The sequence below is a fragment of the Myxocyprinus asiaticus genome, chromosome 34 (assembly GCF_019703515.2).
Source record: "Myxocyprinus asiaticus isolate MX2 ecotype Aquarium Trade chromosome 34, UBuf_Myxa_2, whole genome shotgun sequence".
Lineage (NCBI taxonomy): Eukaryota > Metazoa > Chordata > Actinopteri > Cypriniformes > Catostomidae > Myxocyprinus > Myxocyprinus asiaticus.
This window is the reverse complement of record NC_059377.1, coordinates 33467263-33487487: the sequence shown is the minus strand read 5'-3', so window position 1 is coordinate 33487487 and position 20225 is coordinate 33467263. Positions and strand designations below refer to the sequence as shown.

General features: G+C 39.6%; 1 protein-coding gene across 1 annotated transcript in view; it reads right to left on the bottom strand.

The window, feature by feature from the left end:
• Nucleotides 1–398: 398 nt before the first annotated feature.
• The window catches only part of LOC127425081 (fibrocystin-L-like), a 66293-nt gene continuing 46466 nt past the window's right edge, over nucleotides 399–20225 (bottom strand). Inside the window, exons 59-76 of the mRNA XM_051670719.1 lie at nucleotides 19146–19249; nucleotides 18911–19034; nucleotides 17478–17599; nucleotides 17136–17226; nucleotides 16821–16969; nucleotides 16538–16660; nucleotides 13051–13162; nucleotides 11811–11927; nucleotides 11547–11712; nucleotides 10687–10919; nucleotides 10355–10522; nucleotides 6069–6226; nucleotides 5478–5613; nucleotides 4629–4970; nucleotides 3429–3583; nucleotides 3159–3305; nucleotides 2833–2986; nucleotides 399–883 (exon numbers count right to left, since the gene is read on the bottom strand). Coding sequence (XP_051526679.1) covers nucleotides 672–883; nucleotides 2833–2986; nucleotides 3159–3305; nucleotides 3429–3583; nucleotides 4629–4970; nucleotides 5478–5613; nucleotides 6069–6226; nucleotides 10355–10522; nucleotides 10687–10919; nucleotides 11547–11712; nucleotides 11811–11927; nucleotides 13051–13162; nucleotides 16538–16660; nucleotides 16821–16969; nucleotides 17136–17226; nucleotides 17478–17599; nucleotides 18911–19034; nucleotides 19146–19249 — 2813 coding nt within the window. The 3' untranslated portion in view covers nucleotides 399–671. The remainder of the gene's footprint in view (nucleotides 884–2832; nucleotides 2987–3158; nucleotides 3306–3428; nucleotides 3584–4628; nucleotides 4971–5477; nucleotides 5614–6068; nucleotides 6227–10354; nucleotides 10523–10686; nucleotides 10920–11546; nucleotides 11713–11810; nucleotides 11928–13050; nucleotides 13163–16537; nucleotides 16661–16820; nucleotides 16970–17135; nucleotides 17227–17477; nucleotides 17600–18910; nucleotides 19035–19145; nucleotides 19250–20225) is intronic.

Below are 20225 nucleotides of genomic sequence, written 5' to 3'. Positions count from 1 at the left end.
TTCATTCCTCAAAACAATGATTGACTGATGAGTTTCTAGAGAAAGCTGTTTCTTTTTTGCCATTTTTGACCTAATATTGACCTTATGACATGCCAGTCTATTGCATACTGTGGCAACTCAAAAACCAAAAATTAATATTGCAGATCTGAGTTAACACTCCTTCATGTAGGCATTTGAGTAGGCATTGGATGAAGTTGTCATGATAACAATGCATGCATAAAAATAGTTCACCCAAGGCAGACATTATCTAAAAACCAAAGATGGAGGCTCTGTACCTTTTTATACAGTTTGAGCTATATTAACTACAGACAGTTGTGAGGTAAACAAAAATGCTTGGTTTCCACTGTTATCATCATGTAAAAAAAAAAATAAAAAAAAGACAGCACAAACATGCTAGACTTCATTTTTATTAAGGATATAAAAAGTTATTTGTAGTTCGAACGACAGCAATAGGAATAAATATTTACTTTTGTTAGAAGTAACAGCCATTTTTGTTGTTCTGCAGTAATCATTAAATGCTCTTAGACTTAATAGAGGCAGATTAAAGATTATAGCAGAGGTAGTAATTATGAGAAAGAAAGAAAAAAAAAGCAATGTAATATATTAAAAATATATTTAGAAGGGTGCACTGAGAAGGGCACATGTAATTTCTTCATTTGTTTTAATTGCTCCTAGGCTCCCCTAAACAGGAGGAGTAGACCACTCAGCAGCACAAGCAGACACACAGATGGTGATGAGATAGCTGGACTAGAATCGAAGATGCTGGGGAAGTCCCAGTCTGTGGTGTGGACCACAGGGGATGGCGTGGTGGCTGCTTTGAGTGTAAATGATCTGGACTCAGCCTTCCAGTCATTCAAAGTAAAGGCCAACTTCAGGTTCTCACCTGTAGAAGAAAGTGCAACATTATTGAAAATAATGAAAATTACAGTACATGATGGCAACCCCCCCCCCTCAATCTCGATAACATACTGGATCCAAAGTTAAAACTCACCAAGTGCAAAATGGGAGCAAAAATAGGCTTTGCAAGTAAATTAGTTAATCACCATTTGGCCATTAACTTTTTGAGGAATCACAACATAATAAATAGTTTTAGTCAAGCAGTAATACTGGAATGCTTATCTGAATCTCAATGATACAGCTGACATGCATGATTCAAATCAAAAGACATATAATTAATCTTCTAAAAAAATATCTCCATGACTTGAGCGTCTTCTCACAATTTTTACCTCAGTGGAAAATTTACCATCAGACTTAGGATTAGGGTTTCACAGAGCAACAATAAAACAATCATACAGCAAAGAAATACAAATATATATATATATATGTATGTATTTTAAAAAAATAAATGAGAGGAGACAGCGGCAGACGGGAAGAGAGAGATGCCTGAAGCTGTGTGTTTGTCGACGTTTTAGTGTGAAGTGACTGCTAACAAGCACTGTGTGATATGTGACACTGAAAAGTGTATAGTGTTTGTACAATAAATGTCTACGTGTTGTTAAGCCGGTCCCAACTTGCTCCTTTGCCATCCTTGAATCGTTACACTGGTGCCGAAACCAGGGAAGGAGGAAGGATGTGCTGTCGTGGAGTCCTCACCGCTGCCGTCCGCCAGGAGCTGGAGGAGCGGCTGAGGACCAGTCGACAGCGTGTCCGGGGCTGGCAAGCCCATCTCTCTCTACAATCTCTGCTTTCTCTCTCTCTCTCTATCCCCCCCCCCCCCCCCCCCCATTCTGTTCCCACTCCCAGGCATGTAAGGGTCGGACCCAGGGACCATCTTGATGCGCCAAAGCTCCCTCCCTAGAAATGGTGGGGGATCGGTCACAGCCCCGAGAATTCCCCGGCCTGAGTTTGGCGACGGGGGTATGTGGTACACCAGACCGGTGTGGGACACAGGTGGAACTCATTCACCACTTATCTTCCCGGCCTCGCTCAGCCCAGCCGTCGCTCTCCCTTGCCCTGCTCGCCACATACCCCTGTCACCAAACTCAGGCCGGGGAATTCTCGGGGCTGTGACCGATCCCCCACCATTTCTAGGGAGGGAGCTTTGGCGCAACAAGATGGTCTCTGGGTCCGACCCTTACATGCCTGGGAGTGGGAACAGAATGAGGTGGGGGGGGGGGGGTAGAGAGAGAGAGAGAGAAGAAATATTGTTCCTCAAAACAATGATTGACTGACGAGTTTCTAGAGAAAGGTGTTTCCTTTTTGCAATTTTTGACCTAATATTGACCTTAAGACATGCCAGTCTATTGCATATTGTGGCAACTCAAAAACAAACACAAAGACAATGTTAAGCTTCATTTAACGAACCAAATAGTTTTCAGCAGTGTTTGATATAATGGCAAGTGATTTTCTAGTACCAAATTTGCAATTTAGCATGATTACTCAAGGATAAGGTGTTGGAGTGATGGCTGCTGGAAATGGGGCCTGTCTAAATTTGATCAAAAATGACTTTTTTCAAATAGTGATGGTGCTGTTTTTTATATCAGTAATGTCCTGACTATACTTTGTGATCAGTTGAATGCCACTTTGGTGAATTAAAGTACAATTTCCTTCTGAAACAGCAAAATCTGTACATTATTCCAAACTTTTGGCCACCAGTGCATATATATATATATATATATATATATATATATATATATATATATATATATATATATATATATATATATTGCAAAATACAGTTTCTTGGCATATATTTATGACACATTTATGGGCAATACATTTTCTCAATTCAACCGCCATTGCTAAGTGTGGCCAAAAGTTAATTTTGCACTCTGAGATCATGCTAATTTTAGGATTGTCAGGCTTTCGTAATAAAGGAATGAGATGACCCACCACTGGTAAAGATGGCTAGGTCAGTGTAATTGGCCCAGCAGCCACTGAACGGGATGGTGGTGTTTCCGTAAAGCCCCTCTTTTGGGTTCCCATTTGCATCTTTGAGCACAGCTGAGATTGTTAGACTTGTGACACCCACAGACACACAGTTACCCTGGAAACAGACATGATACACACACATAAATGTTTTTTAATTCTCCCTAATCAATACAGTGTGCATGTTCCCTAGTATCACCTGATATTTGTACGTAAATGTCTGTAGCATATCATAAAATATACTGTTTGTATCAAATATTCTTAATCAAATTAGAAAGTTACTGTCTCACCTCTGAATCAAGAGACATAATGCTGGGCTGCACACTGAGGAGTCCAGGGTTCAATCCAACCACTGGATTAACCACCACCATCAGGGAAGATACAGCCTTGACTGTCTCCACCTGCTGGTTGGCACGAGTCACTTCCTGAGTGGCAACCTGGGATAGAGACAATAGAGCTGTTCAGTCGGTGGACCTTAAAGCTCTGCTTATTGGCATCATCTAAAGATTTAAAAATACAACCATAGTAAGTTTGGTTACATGAGCTGATTAATTTCTTACGTCATTCCAGGATGGGTCACTGGAAGAGGGTGGTGGAGGGATGATGCCCAAAGATGACACGTTGAAGCCGATGGATTGACTCAGATTTCCTGAGACAGCAGCACGGCCCAGTTCGTCAGCGATTTTATTCAGAACCACAAACTGCTGGTCTTCAGCTAAATATGTTCAAAATAGTACAATACAAGAGGAATATAAATACAAACATTTCAGGCATTGTATTGTTGTCTAAATACTGATCTGCATTTATCATACATATTTAGTACTTAAAGGTGAAGTAATTGCTGTGTCTCTAGCGACACCAAACTGAATTGCAAAAATAATGATTGCTTTCAAAGTGGTTTCCCAAACATTTCTGACCATCTACCATTGGTTAGCCAAACAGATATTTCTGCCCAAACTCATCCCATTGATTGAGTCAAAGTTGCTGTATTGGGTTGGTTGGGATACACAACCAAACAGAGCAATGTTTTGATAATGTCACAGAGCCACAGTGTTTACACTTTTTGGGGAAATTAAAGGGATAGTTCACCCAAAAATGGAAAATTTCTTATCATTAACTCACCCTCATGCCATCCCAGATGTGTATGTCTTTCTCTCTTCTACTAACCACAAACAAAGATTTCTAGAAGAACATCTCAGCTGTGTAGGTCCTGTCAATGCAAGTCAATGGTGGCCAGAGCTTTGAAGCTCCAAAAATCACAAAGGCAGCATAAAAATAATCCATACAACTCCAGTGGTTTAATATATGTCTTCTGAAACGTTGCAATCACTTTGGTTGAGAAACAGATCACAAAGAATGTGAAAGTGAAGGTGGAGATTTATAGTAAAAAAGAATTGAAATATTTATCTGTTTCTCAGCCAAAGTGACTGCAATGCTTATGAAGACATTGATTAAAACTCTGGAGTTGTATGGATTACTTTTGTACTGCCTTTATATGCTGCCTTTTAGATCTTGAAATGTCTGGTCACCATTCACTTGCATTGTATGGACCTACAGAGCCAAGATATTTTTCTAAAAATCTTTGTGTTTAGCAGAAGAAAGTCATACACATCTGGGATGGCATGAGGCTGAGTAAATGAGAGAATTTTCATTTTTGGGTAAACTTTCCCTTTAACCTGCGAATGGCTTATAGTAGTCTTTGCATATTAAGATTAATTGAAAAAATTACACACTTCACCTTAGAAATGGTCAGGTCTTACCAGTGGTACTGTTGGTGGATGTCTGGACAGGGGGCTGCCTGATCTCAACCTCCACCGTCAGTCCTGTTGAGCGCCTCCTTCGTGCGCTTACACCCTCACGGACAATCTTGGTAATCCGAATCATGTTCGCTGGTACTTTTAGGAACAAAGCCAGATTGTTAACCAGATTCGTCCCAAAGAACTCTGCCTCTGTCATAGCTGGGAGGTTGAAGGCCAGGAAAAGAACAGGTGAGGTGCGGATTTGGACTGACTCTGAACCACGAAGAAGTACATACATCATTTTGTAGTCTTGGTCAAAGTAGTTGGAACCATGACTGGAGTCAAACCTGGGAACATATTGCCCTAAGGAGTGCAGAGAAAAATCAAGATTAGAAATTAGAAATGCCAATCTGTTGTAGTACTTATTTTCTGTCAGTTACACTAAGGAACTATATTTAAAATCTTTCTAAAAATGTAGTGGAAGTAAAAATCTATTCATGGAGTTGTTGCATTACACATTCAAAAACACTGTTTATGCTGTGCATGTATAAAGTAGGGCTGTCAGTTTGACATGTAGTGATTATTTAAAAAAACAATATGTGAAAAAAATAAATAAATCGTTCCCCGATTCAAATGTAAATTCTATGCAGAATGTTTCTAAAATCCTAAAGTCACTTTTTGTCAGTTCAATGCTTTCCTAAGCCTTAATAATGTAATATCTTTAATATCTTTAAATTATCATCATTTAGGATTTTTTCTCAGAAAATATTGATAAATGTGATTTAATCACAATTAATAAAATGTAAATGCTTTGGTTTTGTAGCCTGCAGGGGGAGCTGTATTAACCTGCATTATCGTAAAGTTCTCTACCTGAATAAGTAGGCTGATGCAGTGTGTAGTCAGTGTTGTCTTTGTTCCACTGAGCATTAGTTGGACCAACCAAACTATTGTTTACATATACGTCAAGCCGCTGAGGGTTTGAGTAAAATACAGCCACCCTAACAGACTGTGGAGAGAAGACATTGGTTTAGGATAATGAGAAAATCCAATTACACATTTCTATGATCATGTATACTGTATATCATCTGAACTAAAACAAAAGAGATACCTGGCTATTTGGATCATACCAAAGACATTTAGTTTTCTGCTTATATGTATAACCCTCGTAAAGTTCTTCTATGGAATGTAAAATATGTTTTAAATTTTAGCCTCAGTCACCATTTGTTTTGATTGTATGGAAAAAAATATGCAATGAAAGTGAATGGTGACTGATTCTAAAATTTTGCCTAGCATCTCCTTTTGTGTTCCATGGAGGAAAGGAAGTCATACAGGAAGAATATGACTGTGAGTAAATGATTTTCTACTATTTTCTACTATTTTCAACAACTATTTCTTTAAGAGTGTGTAACATCTCTAAAATGCGTGTGTCTGTTGTAAGTATTATCAATATAATGGACTAACCTCAGTAGGTTTAGCATTAAGCATCATAAGTCTCAGCTTCTGTGGTGTTGTGCTGGTGAAATAGATGTCAAAGGACTTGTTGGTGGCTACAATGCTATGGAACAGAGACACTCTCTTCTGACAGGTATAACCTGCGCACCAGCCATGGTCTTGTGGGCCTGAAAAACAGTGGATTAATGTTACCATGTTTAGATGAAGTATTATACAAAAATACAGTAAAAATACACAAATTGTGAAACATGTAGCAATCTTAAATATTAAATTCACTTTTTAAAGCAATATTCCGGGTTCAATACAAGTTTAGCTCAATCGACAGCTTTTGTGGCATAATGGTGATTCATTCATTCAGTCCATACAACTCCAGTGTGCGATGAAGACATCCTGTGAATCTGTTTCCTCCACATATTTCTGTCTTTGGTGAGAGTTTGCCAGCTGATGAGAGGAATCTGTTTTGCTTTTAGGTTTCGTTTGATAGTGTCTTTGTAAAGCAGTTTAGGTCTGCCTCTGCTGCGAAACCTTTCTTGAAGTTGTGAGAACAGGATTAGTTTGGGTAGTCGGGGGTCGTCTAGCCAGATGACATGACCAGTCCATTGCAGATTTCGCTGGGCAAGGAGTTCATACATGCTTGGTAAAGTTGCACGCTCAATGATGGAGTTGTTTGGTATGTTTTGCCACCATTTGATGTTCATTATCTGCCGGAGCTGCCTCATCATTAAAGCATTTAACTTGTGAGCAGCAGCCCTGTATACAGTCCAGGATTCGGCCCCATAGAGAAGTGTTGGGAGCACAATGGTCCGATATACTGTACATTTTGTTCTCAAGGTGAGGTGTCTGTTCTGCCAGACCCTGTCATTTAGTCTTCCAAAGGTTGCTGAGGCTTTTGATTTCCGTAATTCCAGCTCTGCGTCCATTTTGTTGTCACAGCTGACAGTGGAGCCGAGGTACCTAAACTGGTGCACCTGCGCGAGGTCTTCTCCATCTATCTCAATTTGGCTGCCCGTGTCATTTGAGCCAGGAGGTGCTTGGTACATCATCTCCATCTTCTTGATATTGATTTTCAGACTGAAAGCTCTGGCTGCCCTTATGAAACGAAAGATGATATCCTGTGCATTTCTGTGAGTATGGGCTACAAAGGCGGTATCGTCAGGGAACATGAGTTCACGTACTACTGTTGTCCTGGTTTTTGTGGCTGCTTTGAGCTGATTCCCTTTAAGCAAGTTTGTGCCTGTTCTTGTCTGTATGTGCACACCCTCTTCATGGCCTTTGAAAGCATGGGCCAGGACAGCAGAGAGATATATCGAAAAGAGTGTCGGGGCGAGCACACAGCCCTGCTTCACACCATTGTTGACTTCAAATGGGTCTGAGGTCTCTCCCTTCATGCTGACTGAGGCTTTCATTCCAGAGTGTAAGGCAGCGATAAGGTTGGTGAAGTGTTTGGGGCAGCCAGCTCCCCGGAGGACTTTCCAGAGAGCATCTCTATTGACAGTGTCGAAGGCCTTCGTGAAATCCACAAGCGGCATATTTTGTTCTATACATTTTTCCTGTAATTGCTTGAGGGAAAATATCATGTGGAGCGGAAGCCACACTGGGCCTCGGGCAGCAGGGTGTCTGCGTATGAGGACAGTCTGTTTAGAAGGACATGCGCAAAAACCTTTCCTGGTATAGAAAGGAGTGATATACCGCGATAATTGCCGCACAATCATCTATCACCCTTTTTAAATATTGTCACCAATCTGGTGTCCTTCCAGTCCTCTGGGACTTTAGCATGGCTCCACACTTCCTTGATGATGGTATAGAGTGCTTCTGTCATTTTTTGTCCTCCATGCTTGATTACCTCAGGGTGGAGCCCATCTGCACCGGGAGATTTGCCATTACTCAGCATATTGATGGCCTCCAAGACTTCGGCTTGGTCGGGACATTCATCCATCCAATGTTGAATTGGAGACTGCGGGATGCTGTAGATGACATAATGCCTTACAGAGGTGCTTTCATTGAGGAGGATGTTGAAATGCTTTGCCCATCTGTTAAGCATGTCCCGCTTTTCAGTGAGTAGCGTTTGATTGTCATTTGCCAGAAGTTGGTCAGGGTAGTTAACACGTGGTCCCCAGACACTCTCATACTTTGGTAAAAACCTTTTGTGTCATTCCTATCAGCATGCTCCTGAAGCTCTGCTGCTTTAGCTGTCCACCACTGGTTTCCCTGCACCTTTGTTGGAGTTTCTTGCCGGCATTCCTGTATTTTGTCTTGTTTGAGCGTGTGGTCCGATTCAGAAGATTGACTCGAGCTGTGTTCATAATGGCTATGAGTGCAGCCAGTTCTTTGTCGTTCTCATCGAACCAGTCTTCATGTTTCCTGGTGGCAATGCCCAATGTTGTCTTAGATGCTTCAAAGACAGCAGATTTGAAGGCATCCCAGCATGCTTCCAAAGATCCAGACGGGACAAATGCTTTGTGCAGTCTGGCGCTCATAGTCACCTCCAAGTCGCGGTGTGTTGCTGCATTTGAGCTTGATGACATTTAGTCTTTGGGTTTTTGGTTTTGTTTTCTTCATTTTTTTTTGCACCCTCAGCTTAGTGGTTGACTTGATCAGCATGTGATCAGTGCTACATTTTGCAACTCTCATTGCTCTGGTGTTAAGAATGCTGGCCAGGTTGTGCTGGTGAGTGATGATATAGTCTATGAGGTGCCAATGTTTGGATCTTGGGTGCATCCATGAGGATTTATGAGCAGGTTTGTGTTTGAAGCATGTGTTTGTGATAGCTAGCTCATGTTGCATACACAGGGAGAGCAGGAGCTCTCCATTCAAGTTGGTTTGGCCACATCCAAATTTTCCTAAGACCTTCAGCCAGGTGGTAAGATTTTTCCCCACTCGAGCATTGAAATCCCCCATGAGGAGGATTTTGTCAGAGTTAGGTATGGTTCTTAGTGTTTGGCTGAGCTGGTCATAGAATCTGCTGATGGATTCTTGGCTGTTGGTCATTGTTGGGGCATAGATAGCTATTAGTGTACAATATCGGCTGTTGGTTAGAGGCAATCTCAGCGTGATCATTCTGTCATTTACTGGTTTTGGCGCCTCTGTCGGTCTTGGCACAAGGTCATTTCTGACAGCTAGGGCCACCCCCGACTCAGCCCTGTCTCCAGAGGGCTTGCCGCTCCAGAAGATGGTGTATCCGGCCTCCTCTCGGATGCTGCTGGTCTCAGAAAATCTGGCCTCGCTGAGTGCTGCTATGTCAATTTTGTATTTAGCAAGTTCGTGCGATATGATTGCACTTCTGCATTCTGGTCTTTTACTGTCTTGTCTGTTTAGCATTGTGCGCACATTCCAAGTGGCGACATTTAAACTGTAAGTTGGGTGGACCTTTTTATCCTGGGCGACGTCCTGCCTGTATGGGTATTTATTTGAGTTCATGAGTCATAGACTTGCAGGCAAGGCTTTAAGGAAACACTGATTTTTGCCAGTTGTCAGAGTAGCCCACTCCACCACTGGTTGCATATTGATCTGGCAAGGAGATCCAGGATGAGATCAGCAGTGCAGTGGTCACAGTGACTGGCCGGAGGAGCTGCGGAGTTCGCGACCACAACCGCCCTTACAGGTTGTCTCTTGGCCTGGCTTTTCTGTCTGGGTGTTTCATCCCATCGCCTTCGGTTTCCATACCTGACCCACAAGGCAGTGGGTATTCTCATGGCCCTGAGGGGGGGGGGCTTAGTGGGTACTCAACCTTGCCCAAGGGTCTTCCTCAGGCTAGCGGAGGGAAGGATTGCCTTACTTTCCTATTGTAGTGAGTAGTACGCTGCCACCCAATAAATCAACATAAATAATTTTGACTTGCCACATCTTTTTCTTTAAAAAAATAGCAAAAACTGAGGTTACAGTGAGGCACTTACAATAGAAGTGAAAGGGGCCCATTTTGAAGGGTTTAAAGGCAGAAATGTGAAGCTTATCATTTTATAAAAGCAGTTACATTAATTCTTCTGTTAAAACTCATGTATTATTTGATATGTAAAGTTGCTTAAATTGTTATTTTGACAGTTGTTTTAGGGTTTGTTGACATTAAATTGTCATGGCAACGAAGTTGTAAAATTGGATATAACTTTACACAGAAAAGGGTAGTAAGCGATTGTATCACACTATAATCATTTTAACATGCATATTTATTGAATATGAGAATATTCCTTTAAAATCCTAAAACATATGCATTTGGCTGTATTGTGAAACAATTAGAAATCTTGACATTTTAAATTAACATTTTAAGGGTAAAAGAAAGTTAAGTTGGTGAAGAGTCATACCATTCAGCAAATCCACGTATTTGTCCCCCAGGACAGCCACAGGTGAAAGACGCCTGGTCTCTGTGTCTGCATCCAGACTCTCAATCACCAACATCCTGTAATTGAGCCCAAAGCACTTGTAGCCCTGCCAGCTGCTCATGTATTTACAGGTAGAGTCTCTGGTCACACCTGCACAGACAACACAGTCATGTCATGCTCAGAGGATATAATGTACAGAGAGCACAATGGTTCTTTAGCATTGGGAGCATATGCACTACCGCTGTGCCATTGCTCCATCATTCTAAGCTTTCTACCTTAGATCAATGAAAATAATAGAGAGCTCTCAGATTAACCTTTATAAGGAGCTACTTGATCCACAGGTATGCGGCTGCCATTGAGATAGGTGAGCATGACTTTGGGGATGCGGTAATCACCCAGTCCATGCCGGGGATCCCCATTCCACTCATACTCTGACTGTGGCACCACTGCCCCCACTGCCCCCAGAAAACTTCCATCCAGATCCTTCAACATGCTCTTCTTTTTAGCATCACAGTCCATGTCCACACAGTCTGATGGGTTTACTTTGCTGAGATAAGAGCAAGAGAGAGACAAATTAATCAGTCACCTTTGCTTTGTAATGTGTTAACATCTATGAATACATCTTTCTGCAGATATTGAATCATATTGAAAAACAAGTTAAACTTTTTATGTTGTACAAAAAATATTTAGCAGCAACCAAAGTCTTATCATGTTATGGGTTGTTGAATTTAACAGGAATTACATAACCATGTAGTAATGTCTAATTTTCAATTGTGACTATAATACCTTAAAAATGACAGCCATTGTAAAATAGCCAATATACAGTATGCACAGTTGCACACTGTATGACCGCACATCAGTTAAATTATATATAAATGCGGCAATTGTGACATTGCTTGGCAACCGTGGAAAACATATAGTGGCACCATCTTTACACCAGATGAAGTAGATCAATTCCATTTTAATCCATTAAGCTCCCGCCAGCGACACAATTTACAGAGTAGTCTATGTTTTCTGCTTGGTGCTGGGTTTTTTAAATCGCTCTGTGAAAATATCACAGTATAAATGATATAGCATAATTTCTACTGGTTGACACATTTCTACTGTTAAACTCATTCCACCCAGCCCTGCCAGCAACCTAGAAAATGCAAGCACTGCAAGCTTTTGTTTTTACCTCAGATCAGGCCGATGAATGTATGCTAGAGCTTCCTCTGTGCTGTTTATCTTGGATATTCTCTGAACACTAATTGGATGTTGTAGGTCCTCATTTCCTGGGTTGGTCATGAACATGTAATTTCTCTCTGTTGAGCACACACTCTTGAACCCAACAAATGTTGTATCTGTGGACAGAAATTGACAGTTCTTTTATGACATTTTGGTCAAATGTAGCAAGTTGCGATTCATAAGAAAATTCACATTTTGAGGAGATCTGACTCACCAGAGACTGTCAATAAACCAGCTATGGCGTTGTAGCTCATCAGTCCAGGGTGAGGTTTTTGTGGTGCGTGGTTGTGGTCAGATTCAAACGTCGGCCAGGAAACACCAGACCTGCCACCTTATGTAAACAAAAAATGTAGTTTAATCAGTACAGAAATCGGTAAATATGTACATCAATAAAATAGATTCAGAAAATGCAATTATACTAGATGACACATGGCAAATTCTACCATGACACATAAAAAATATACACTACTGGTCAAAAGTTTTGAAACACTTACTCATTCTTTATTTATATTCACATTTTAGAATAATAGTAAAGTTATTAAAACTATGGAATAACATAAATGGAACTATGGGAATTATGTTGTGACTAAACAAAATCCAAAATAAATAAAAACTGTGTTATATTTTTGCATCTTCAAAGCAGTCACCCGTTGCCTAGAATTTTCAGAAATGTACTCTTGACATTTTCTCAACCAACTTCTTGAGGTATCACCCTGGGATGCTTTTTAAACAGTATTGAAGGAGTTCCAATCTATATGCTGGGCACTTATTGGCTGCTTTTCTTTATTATTTGGTCCAAGTCATCAATTTCAAAAACTTTTTTTTTGTAATTAAATTTAAGATTTATAATTAAATAAATTAATATGGTGGCACAATTATATTTTTGTCTACAAAACTAATTTCAAACATTTAAGCATACGCCTTCAGATCAAAAGATTTTTAAGATCATGGGAAACATTTCGGTCAAGTATTTCAAAACTTTTGACCGGTAGTGTATATCTCAAAGCTTTCTGTAACAATAACAGCACAAAACGGAATAGTAAAAAGAATGTTTTTAAACAGGTTTCCTGAATGGTCCACTGTCTGCCATTGGTCAGTTGGTCCCGCCCCAAACTCATATCATTGACTGAGACAATGTTGTGATTTCAGGCAGGTCGGGATGCTCAAATAAAGTAAATGTTTTGATATCATTGCCATAAAGCCACAGTATTTACACTTTTCAGAGAAATCAAACTCCATATTGTATGTTAGCGCTGCATTTATAGCTGGGATAGAATAAGATATTTAAATATTGAAAAAATGTCACACTTCAGCTTTAATCTACAGTATGTAAAATATTGTTGCTCTACCAAAAGACTGCATAAAGAAAAATATAAAAAGTAAAAAGTCCATAATATAAACATTTATGAGAGTGGTAAGGATATAGATGGGAAGTGATAGAAAATATGCTGTACCACTAGGGGGGCGAGGAGCCCTGTGGCCTGCACTGAGTGCGATGTAGGTCTCAGTCATGGACAGACTGTCAGAGCAGTTAAAGTTGGGGCTGCTGCCCACAATCAGGGCACCCTGAAGAGAAAATAGAAGTTATTCAAGCATTTTACCATATTACATTTGCTGTAAGTGATTTCAGCCATTTTGCTAGTTTTTGCCAATTAGACCACCCCTATACCTTCAAGGACACACCTTCTCTCCAAATCCTCACCTTCCAGAACAAATATATATACTGTTTGGCTCCTTTTTAAATCATAATGATAACAGAAGTTTACATAACCTTGAATGTTTGGCCTTGTTATAGACACACAATGTGACACACACAGGTTTAAATGGCAATTAAAGTTTAATTTCCCACACCTGTGGCTTTTTAAATTGCAATTATTGTCTGTGTATAAATAGTCAATGAGTTTGTTAGCTCTCATGTGGATGCACTAAGTAGGCTAGATACTGAGCCATGGGGAGCAGAAAAGAACTGTCAAAAGACCTGTGTAACAAGGTAATGGAACTTTATAAAGATGGAAAAGGATATAAAAAGATATCCAAAACTTTGAAAATGCCAGTCAGTACTGTTCAATCACTTATTAAAAAGTGGAAATTCTTGGATCTTTTGATACCAAGCCAAGGTCAGTTAGACCAAGAAACATTTTAGCCACAACTGCCAGAAGAATTGTTCAGGATACAAAGAAAAACCCACAGGTAACCTCTGGAGAAATACAGGCTGCTCTGGAAAGACGGTGTGGTTGTTTCAAGGAGCACAATACGACGATACTTGAACAAAAATGAGCTGCATGGTCGAGTTGCCAGAAAGAAGCCTTTACTGTGCATATGCCACAAAAAAGCCCGGTTACAATATGCCCGACAACACCTTGACACGCCTCACAGCTTCTGGCACACTGTAATTTGGAGTGACGAGACCAAAATAGAGCTTTATGGTCACAACCATAAGCGCTATGCTTGGAAAGGGGTCAACAAGGCCTATAGTGAAAAGAATACCATCCCCACTGTGAAGCATGGTGGTGGCTAACTGATGTTTGGGGGTGTGTGAGTTCTAAAGGCATGGGGAATCTTGTGAAAATTGATGGCAAGATGAATGCAGCATGTTATCAGAAAATACTGGCAGACAATTTGCATTCTTCTGCACGAAAGCTGCGCATGGGACGCTCTTGGACTTTCCTGCATGACAATGACCCTCAGCACAAGGCCAAGTTGACCCTCCAGTGGTTACAGCAGAAAAAGGTGAAGGTTCTGGAGTGGCCATCACAGTCTCCTGACCTTAATATCATCGAGTCACTCTGGGGAGATCTCAAACATGCGGTTCATGCAAGACGACCAAAGACTTTGCATGACCTGGAGGCATTTTGCCAAGACGAATGGGCAGCTATACCACCTGCAAGAATTTGGGGCCTCGTAGACAATTATTACAAAAGACTGCATGCTGTCATTGATGCTAAAGGGGTCAATACACAGTATTAAGAACTAATGGTATGCAGACTATTGAACAGGGGTCATTTCATTTTTTTCTTTGTTTCCATGTTTTGTTTTATGATTGTGCCATTCTGTTATAACCTACAGTTGAATATGAATCCCATAAGAAATAAAAGAAATGTGTTTTGCCTGCTCACTCATGTTTTCTTTAAAAATGGTACATATATTACCAATTCTCCAAGGGTATGCAAACTTTTGAGCACAACTGTATATATATATATATATATATATATATATATATACAGTACTGTGCAAAAGTCTTAGGCACATAAGGTGTTTTACAAAAGCATTTGTCTTAAGATGGTTATTATATCTTCAGCTTTAGTGTGTCAATAGGAAATATAAATGTTAGACTCACAAACATTACTTTTGCAAATAGAAAAGATTAGAATAGAAGAACAGGGAGCCCTGCAACAGATGTTACGGCCCCCACAAAGCCCCCCACTGAACATCGTGTCAGTCTGAGATTACATAAAGAGACAGAAGCAGTTGAGACAACCTAAATAGATAGAAGAACTGTGGCGAATTCTCCAAGAAGCTTGGAACATCCTATCTGCCAACAACCAAGAAAAATTGTGTCCAGGTGCACCTTGGAGATTTGGTGCTGTTTTAAAGGCAAAGGTGGTCACACTGAATAATGATTTAGCTTTTTAATGTTTACTGGACTTTGTATGACATCAAGTGATAAATGAAAACTATTTATGTCATATTTTGAAGACATCCTCACTATGCAACATTTTTCACAAATGCCTAAAACATTTCCACAGTACTGAATATATATATATATATATATATATATATATATATATATATATATATATATATATATATATATATATATTGCCTTTAAATTGTTTAACTTGGGTCAAACGTTTTGGGTAGCCTTCCACAAGCTTCTCACAATAAGTTTCTGGAATTTTGGCCCATTCCTCCAGACAGAACTGGTATAACTGAGTCTGGTTTGTAGGACTCCTTGCTCACACACGCTTTTTCAGTTCTGCCCACACATTTTCTATTGGATTGAGGTCAAGGCTTTGTGATGGCCACTCCAATACCTTGACTTTGTTGTCCTTAAGCCATTTTGCCACAACTTTGGAAGTATGCTTGGGGTCACTGTCCATTTGGAAGACCCATTTGCGACTGAGCTTTAACTTCCTGGCTGATGTCTTGAGATGTTGCTTCAATATAGCCACATAATTTTCCTTCCTCATGATGTCATCTATTTTGTGAAGTGCACCAGTTCCTCCACAACAGGATGCTGCCACCCCCATGCTTCACGGTTGGGATGGTGTTCTTCGGTTTGCAAGCCTCACCATTTTTCCTCCAAACATAACGATGGTCATTATGGCCAAACAGTTAAATTTTTGTTTCATCAGACCACAGGACCTTTCTCCAAAAAGTAAGATCTTTGTCCCCATGTGCACTTGCAAACAGTAGTCTGGCTTTTTTATGGTGGTTTTGGAGCAGTGGTTTTTCCTTGCTGAGCAGCCTTTCAGGTTATGTCGATATAAGACTTGTTTTACTGTGGATATAGATACTTGTTTACCTGTTTCCTCCAGCATCTTCACAAGGTCCTTTGCCGTTGTTCTGATTGTTGACTGATTTGCACTTTTTGCACCTAACAACATTCATCTCTAGGAGACAGAATGCTTCTCCTTCCTGAGCGGTATGATGGCATGGTATTTATACTTGCGTACTATTGTTTGTACAGATGAACATTGTACCTTCAATTGTTTGGAAACTGCTCCCAAGGATAACCCGACTTGTGGAGGTCCACAATTTCTTTTCTGAGGTCTTGGCTGATTTATTTTGATTTTCCCATGATGTCAAGCAAAGAGGCACTGAGTTTGAAGGTAGGCCTTAAAATACACACACACACACACACACACACACACACACACACACACACACACACACACACACACATATATATCTCCAAAGAAATATACAGTACATCCTTACCTGTACACGGACGTTTTTGTCAGAAGATGCGTGGCTGACTGAGGGAGGACTATAGATCAGAGACATGATGCCCATTCCATTATCAATCAGGGTCACGTTAGAAATGTACACATTCATGGATACCTGGAAATGAAGACAATTATTTATCCTAAAAGAAATGGCACAGTGTTCATGAGGACAGTGCATTTAAACTGCTATCTGGTTAATAAAACACTTGCATTAGTAGTTACTGTTGATGATTTTTTAGGGTATTAAAGAAGGAAGTTGTGGATGTTTTTCATACTTGAACATAAATGCCAAAATCAAAGCTCCTCCAGACAGTGAAGCCCTGGATTTGCGAGCAACCAGCAAGTCCATCTTTATTCATGTAGAGACCGTACAGACCGCCATGTGCCTCGTTCTGACTCCATTGTGCCATGGAATTTGGAGATCCTTTTGACAGTTTTTTAAAATAAATTAATATATATTGATCAAACAGGTTGGTAAGCATTTGATCTAACACCTGGTGACAATAAACACGGTCACTGTCTATCTATCAAAGCACTGAATAAATTTCATCTTTTGAAAAAAAAAAAAAAACCATAACAGTATTATATACCTGAGCATGGTTCTCCATTAATTCTGAATCCCACTCGTTCATAGCCAGCAACAATATTCCCTTGAAGAATTACATTGGTTGCTTCGTTCACCTGAAACATGAACAGTAATGCGTCAGTTCTTTACCTAGTAATAATCCAAATTATTCTGACTTTCCAAAAAATCTAATGTACAGTATGTTTCTCTCTATTGGCACTAACAAAAATGTACCAAAATGTAACTGATGGTTTTACCATTTTTATTTTTATTTTTTGGACATGGTGCCATGGTATTCATTCTGTATATACACCTGATACCATCACTGTACCATGGTACTGCCACAATACTTCAGTCTAAAGGGTACCTGAATGGCTGCATTCCAGTCAAAGTTGAATTCCCCCGCTCTACCATTGTATGATCCAGGCCATAGTGTCATGGTAACCAAGTTCCTCCGGACAGCATTACTATCACCAAAGACTCTAATTCCTAGTAAATTAGAATACAAATGGCCTTAGAGAAAAGCAGTAAATACTACCATCATATTCCATAGTTTATTCAATTTAGGGGATAGTTCACCTAAAAATAATAATAATAATAATAATAATAATTTATTATAAATAAATTCTATCTCATGTTATTCCAAACCTGTATCACTGTTTCTGTTGTGGAACTCAAAAGGAGATGTTAGATTTAGAGCTGTCAAAGTTAACGCATTAACGCATGCGATTAATTAAAAAAAAGTTTAACACATTCATTTTTCTTAATCTTGATTTATGGCAAAAAAGCATAAACCAGCATAAACACTGGTCGGAGTAGGGTGGAACCTTTGCGATGTGTCTGCTCGGAGTCATTACACTGACACTACAAACACACACAACAGCCATGTCAGTGATCAAATGATGGGCAAAAGAGCTCTTAATGCTATTTGTTGTACAAAACAGGCCCAGATGGGAATTGTGATAGAAATCAAGTACTTTGCAGCCCCTTTAATGCACCATTTAATTACCAAAGAAGCAGGCAAATCTTCACTATCTCAAAAATGCAGAACGAGACGTTGTTTGCAAGCGCTTTTCATGTGGAGTTCAAAGCGGCACTTGACAATGACATTGATGACTCGAATCGTGCATGCGGCTGAACTATTGCTGTAGCAGAGTGGATAGCCAGAGTCTGCCGGCTGATCAATATTTTGGAGGATGAGAGTTTAAGAGATTTAATGTGCATTGCAATGAATATGCAACCCATGGGGTGACTAGCTCTTTCAATTAGTCAACCTCCCACTTAAACTTTGGGAAACGTTTAATGTCACTTGAATTGGTGAAATATTAGTACATTTCTTTCTTTATACAGTGGAAGGTTTTGATTGGAAAATGTTAATAAAGAATGATTGTTACATATTGTATTGTTTTCTTTCCTAAGGAAATAAATGCATTTTGACAGGAAAAGAAGTATATATAGAGTACAATTTCTGCACTGTAAAAATCTGCAATTAATCACGATTAACTATGAAAAATTATGCGATTAATCGCAATTAAAAATTTGAATCGTCTGACAGCACTAGTTAGAATGTTAGCTTCAGTCACCATTCAGTCACCATTTACTATCATTGTATCCCTTTTCCAACTTTTTGGACTGAGGCTGTCATTCTGCCTAACATCTCCTTTTGTGTTGCACAGAAGAAATCATACAAATTTGGAAAACATAAGGGTGAGTAAATTATGACAGAATTTTCATTTTTTGGTGAGCTACCCATTTAAAATTTAACAGTATACAGTACTGTAGCTGCCACTGAATAGGCACCTTCTCCAACTGTGTGATGGATCACGTTGTCATCGATACTCATTCCATCTGTTCCGAAAACCCCAATAGCAGGAGAAAAGCCATCATGGAATGCACATCCCTTCACGTAGGACTCATCAACCACCTAAAACACGTCATAAACATAATTCAGTGGTTGACTGAATGCAGAAACATGTCTGATTGTGGTGAGCATTCATCAAGCATTGGTTCTTATCAAGATTTTATGTTCTCTCACCTCTCCTAGGTTGTAGAAAATCAAAGAGTAACGTGGGTCTGAGATGTCAGTCCATCCCTCCTGTCCGGTGTGGTAGAACTCAACATTTCTAATCTGGGCTTTGCCTGTGAAACAAGTATTACTGTTACGCTTGTTAAAACCGAAGTATGTCATTTCTGCGACACTAGTGCCCCCAATGGGAATTGCAAAAATAAACAATGTTTTCAAAACAGCTTTCTGAATACTGTATGTCCCTCATCTGACGTTGATCGAATGAACAGAAATAGCCCCCTGATAAACTGATGTAACTTGCAAATTAAGTAATATCATTGTGACCAGTGTTGGGGAATGATAACTTTAAAAGTAATGTGATACTTACAGTTATTATATTAGGGGCCGTTCAGACCAAATGCATTCTTGCTGCGCAACAAATAGACCAGAACATAGGTGTCTCGAGACGTGTTTTAAAAGTTGATCTTCTTTGAACTTGATCCGGTATCTTAAAACACAGCACTCATGCGTGAGACGTTGAAAAAACATGCGACATGGCGTAACTGTCAAAGACATCCGTCTAGTGCATGTTTACGTAGAAAAATTGAAAAACAGCACAGACAGATTTGTTTGGTGTGAACGGCCCCTTACTCCTTAAAGTACTCCTTAAATAATTATGTTACATTATTAATACTTTATTGGTAATGTAACAAGCTAATTACTTTTGCATTACTCTGGCTGTCTGAGGTTCTCTCTCAGTCCCAACTATATATTTTGTTTTTTCACTCCATGTATTTCTTGCTGTGTTTGTCTTCCTGACATGCAGAGGTTTTCAACTGCTTTTTTCATTAATAGTGCACATTCCTTTTTTTTAACTAACCAAAAAGTATACTGATTATGTAAAGCATTACTTGTAAACCAAACTGTAAGCTGTTGCCCGAGAAATGATTGTGATACTGAATTGTTGGGTAGAATTATTTTAAATAATTCTGTAATTTTTTTCTTTTTTCTTTTTTCTTTTCATAAAATGCTATTTTCTGCTTTTTCTCATTGCCATATTGTGACCACTTATGGGTTTCTTTGACAGAAACTACCTCCTCCAAAGGCAAT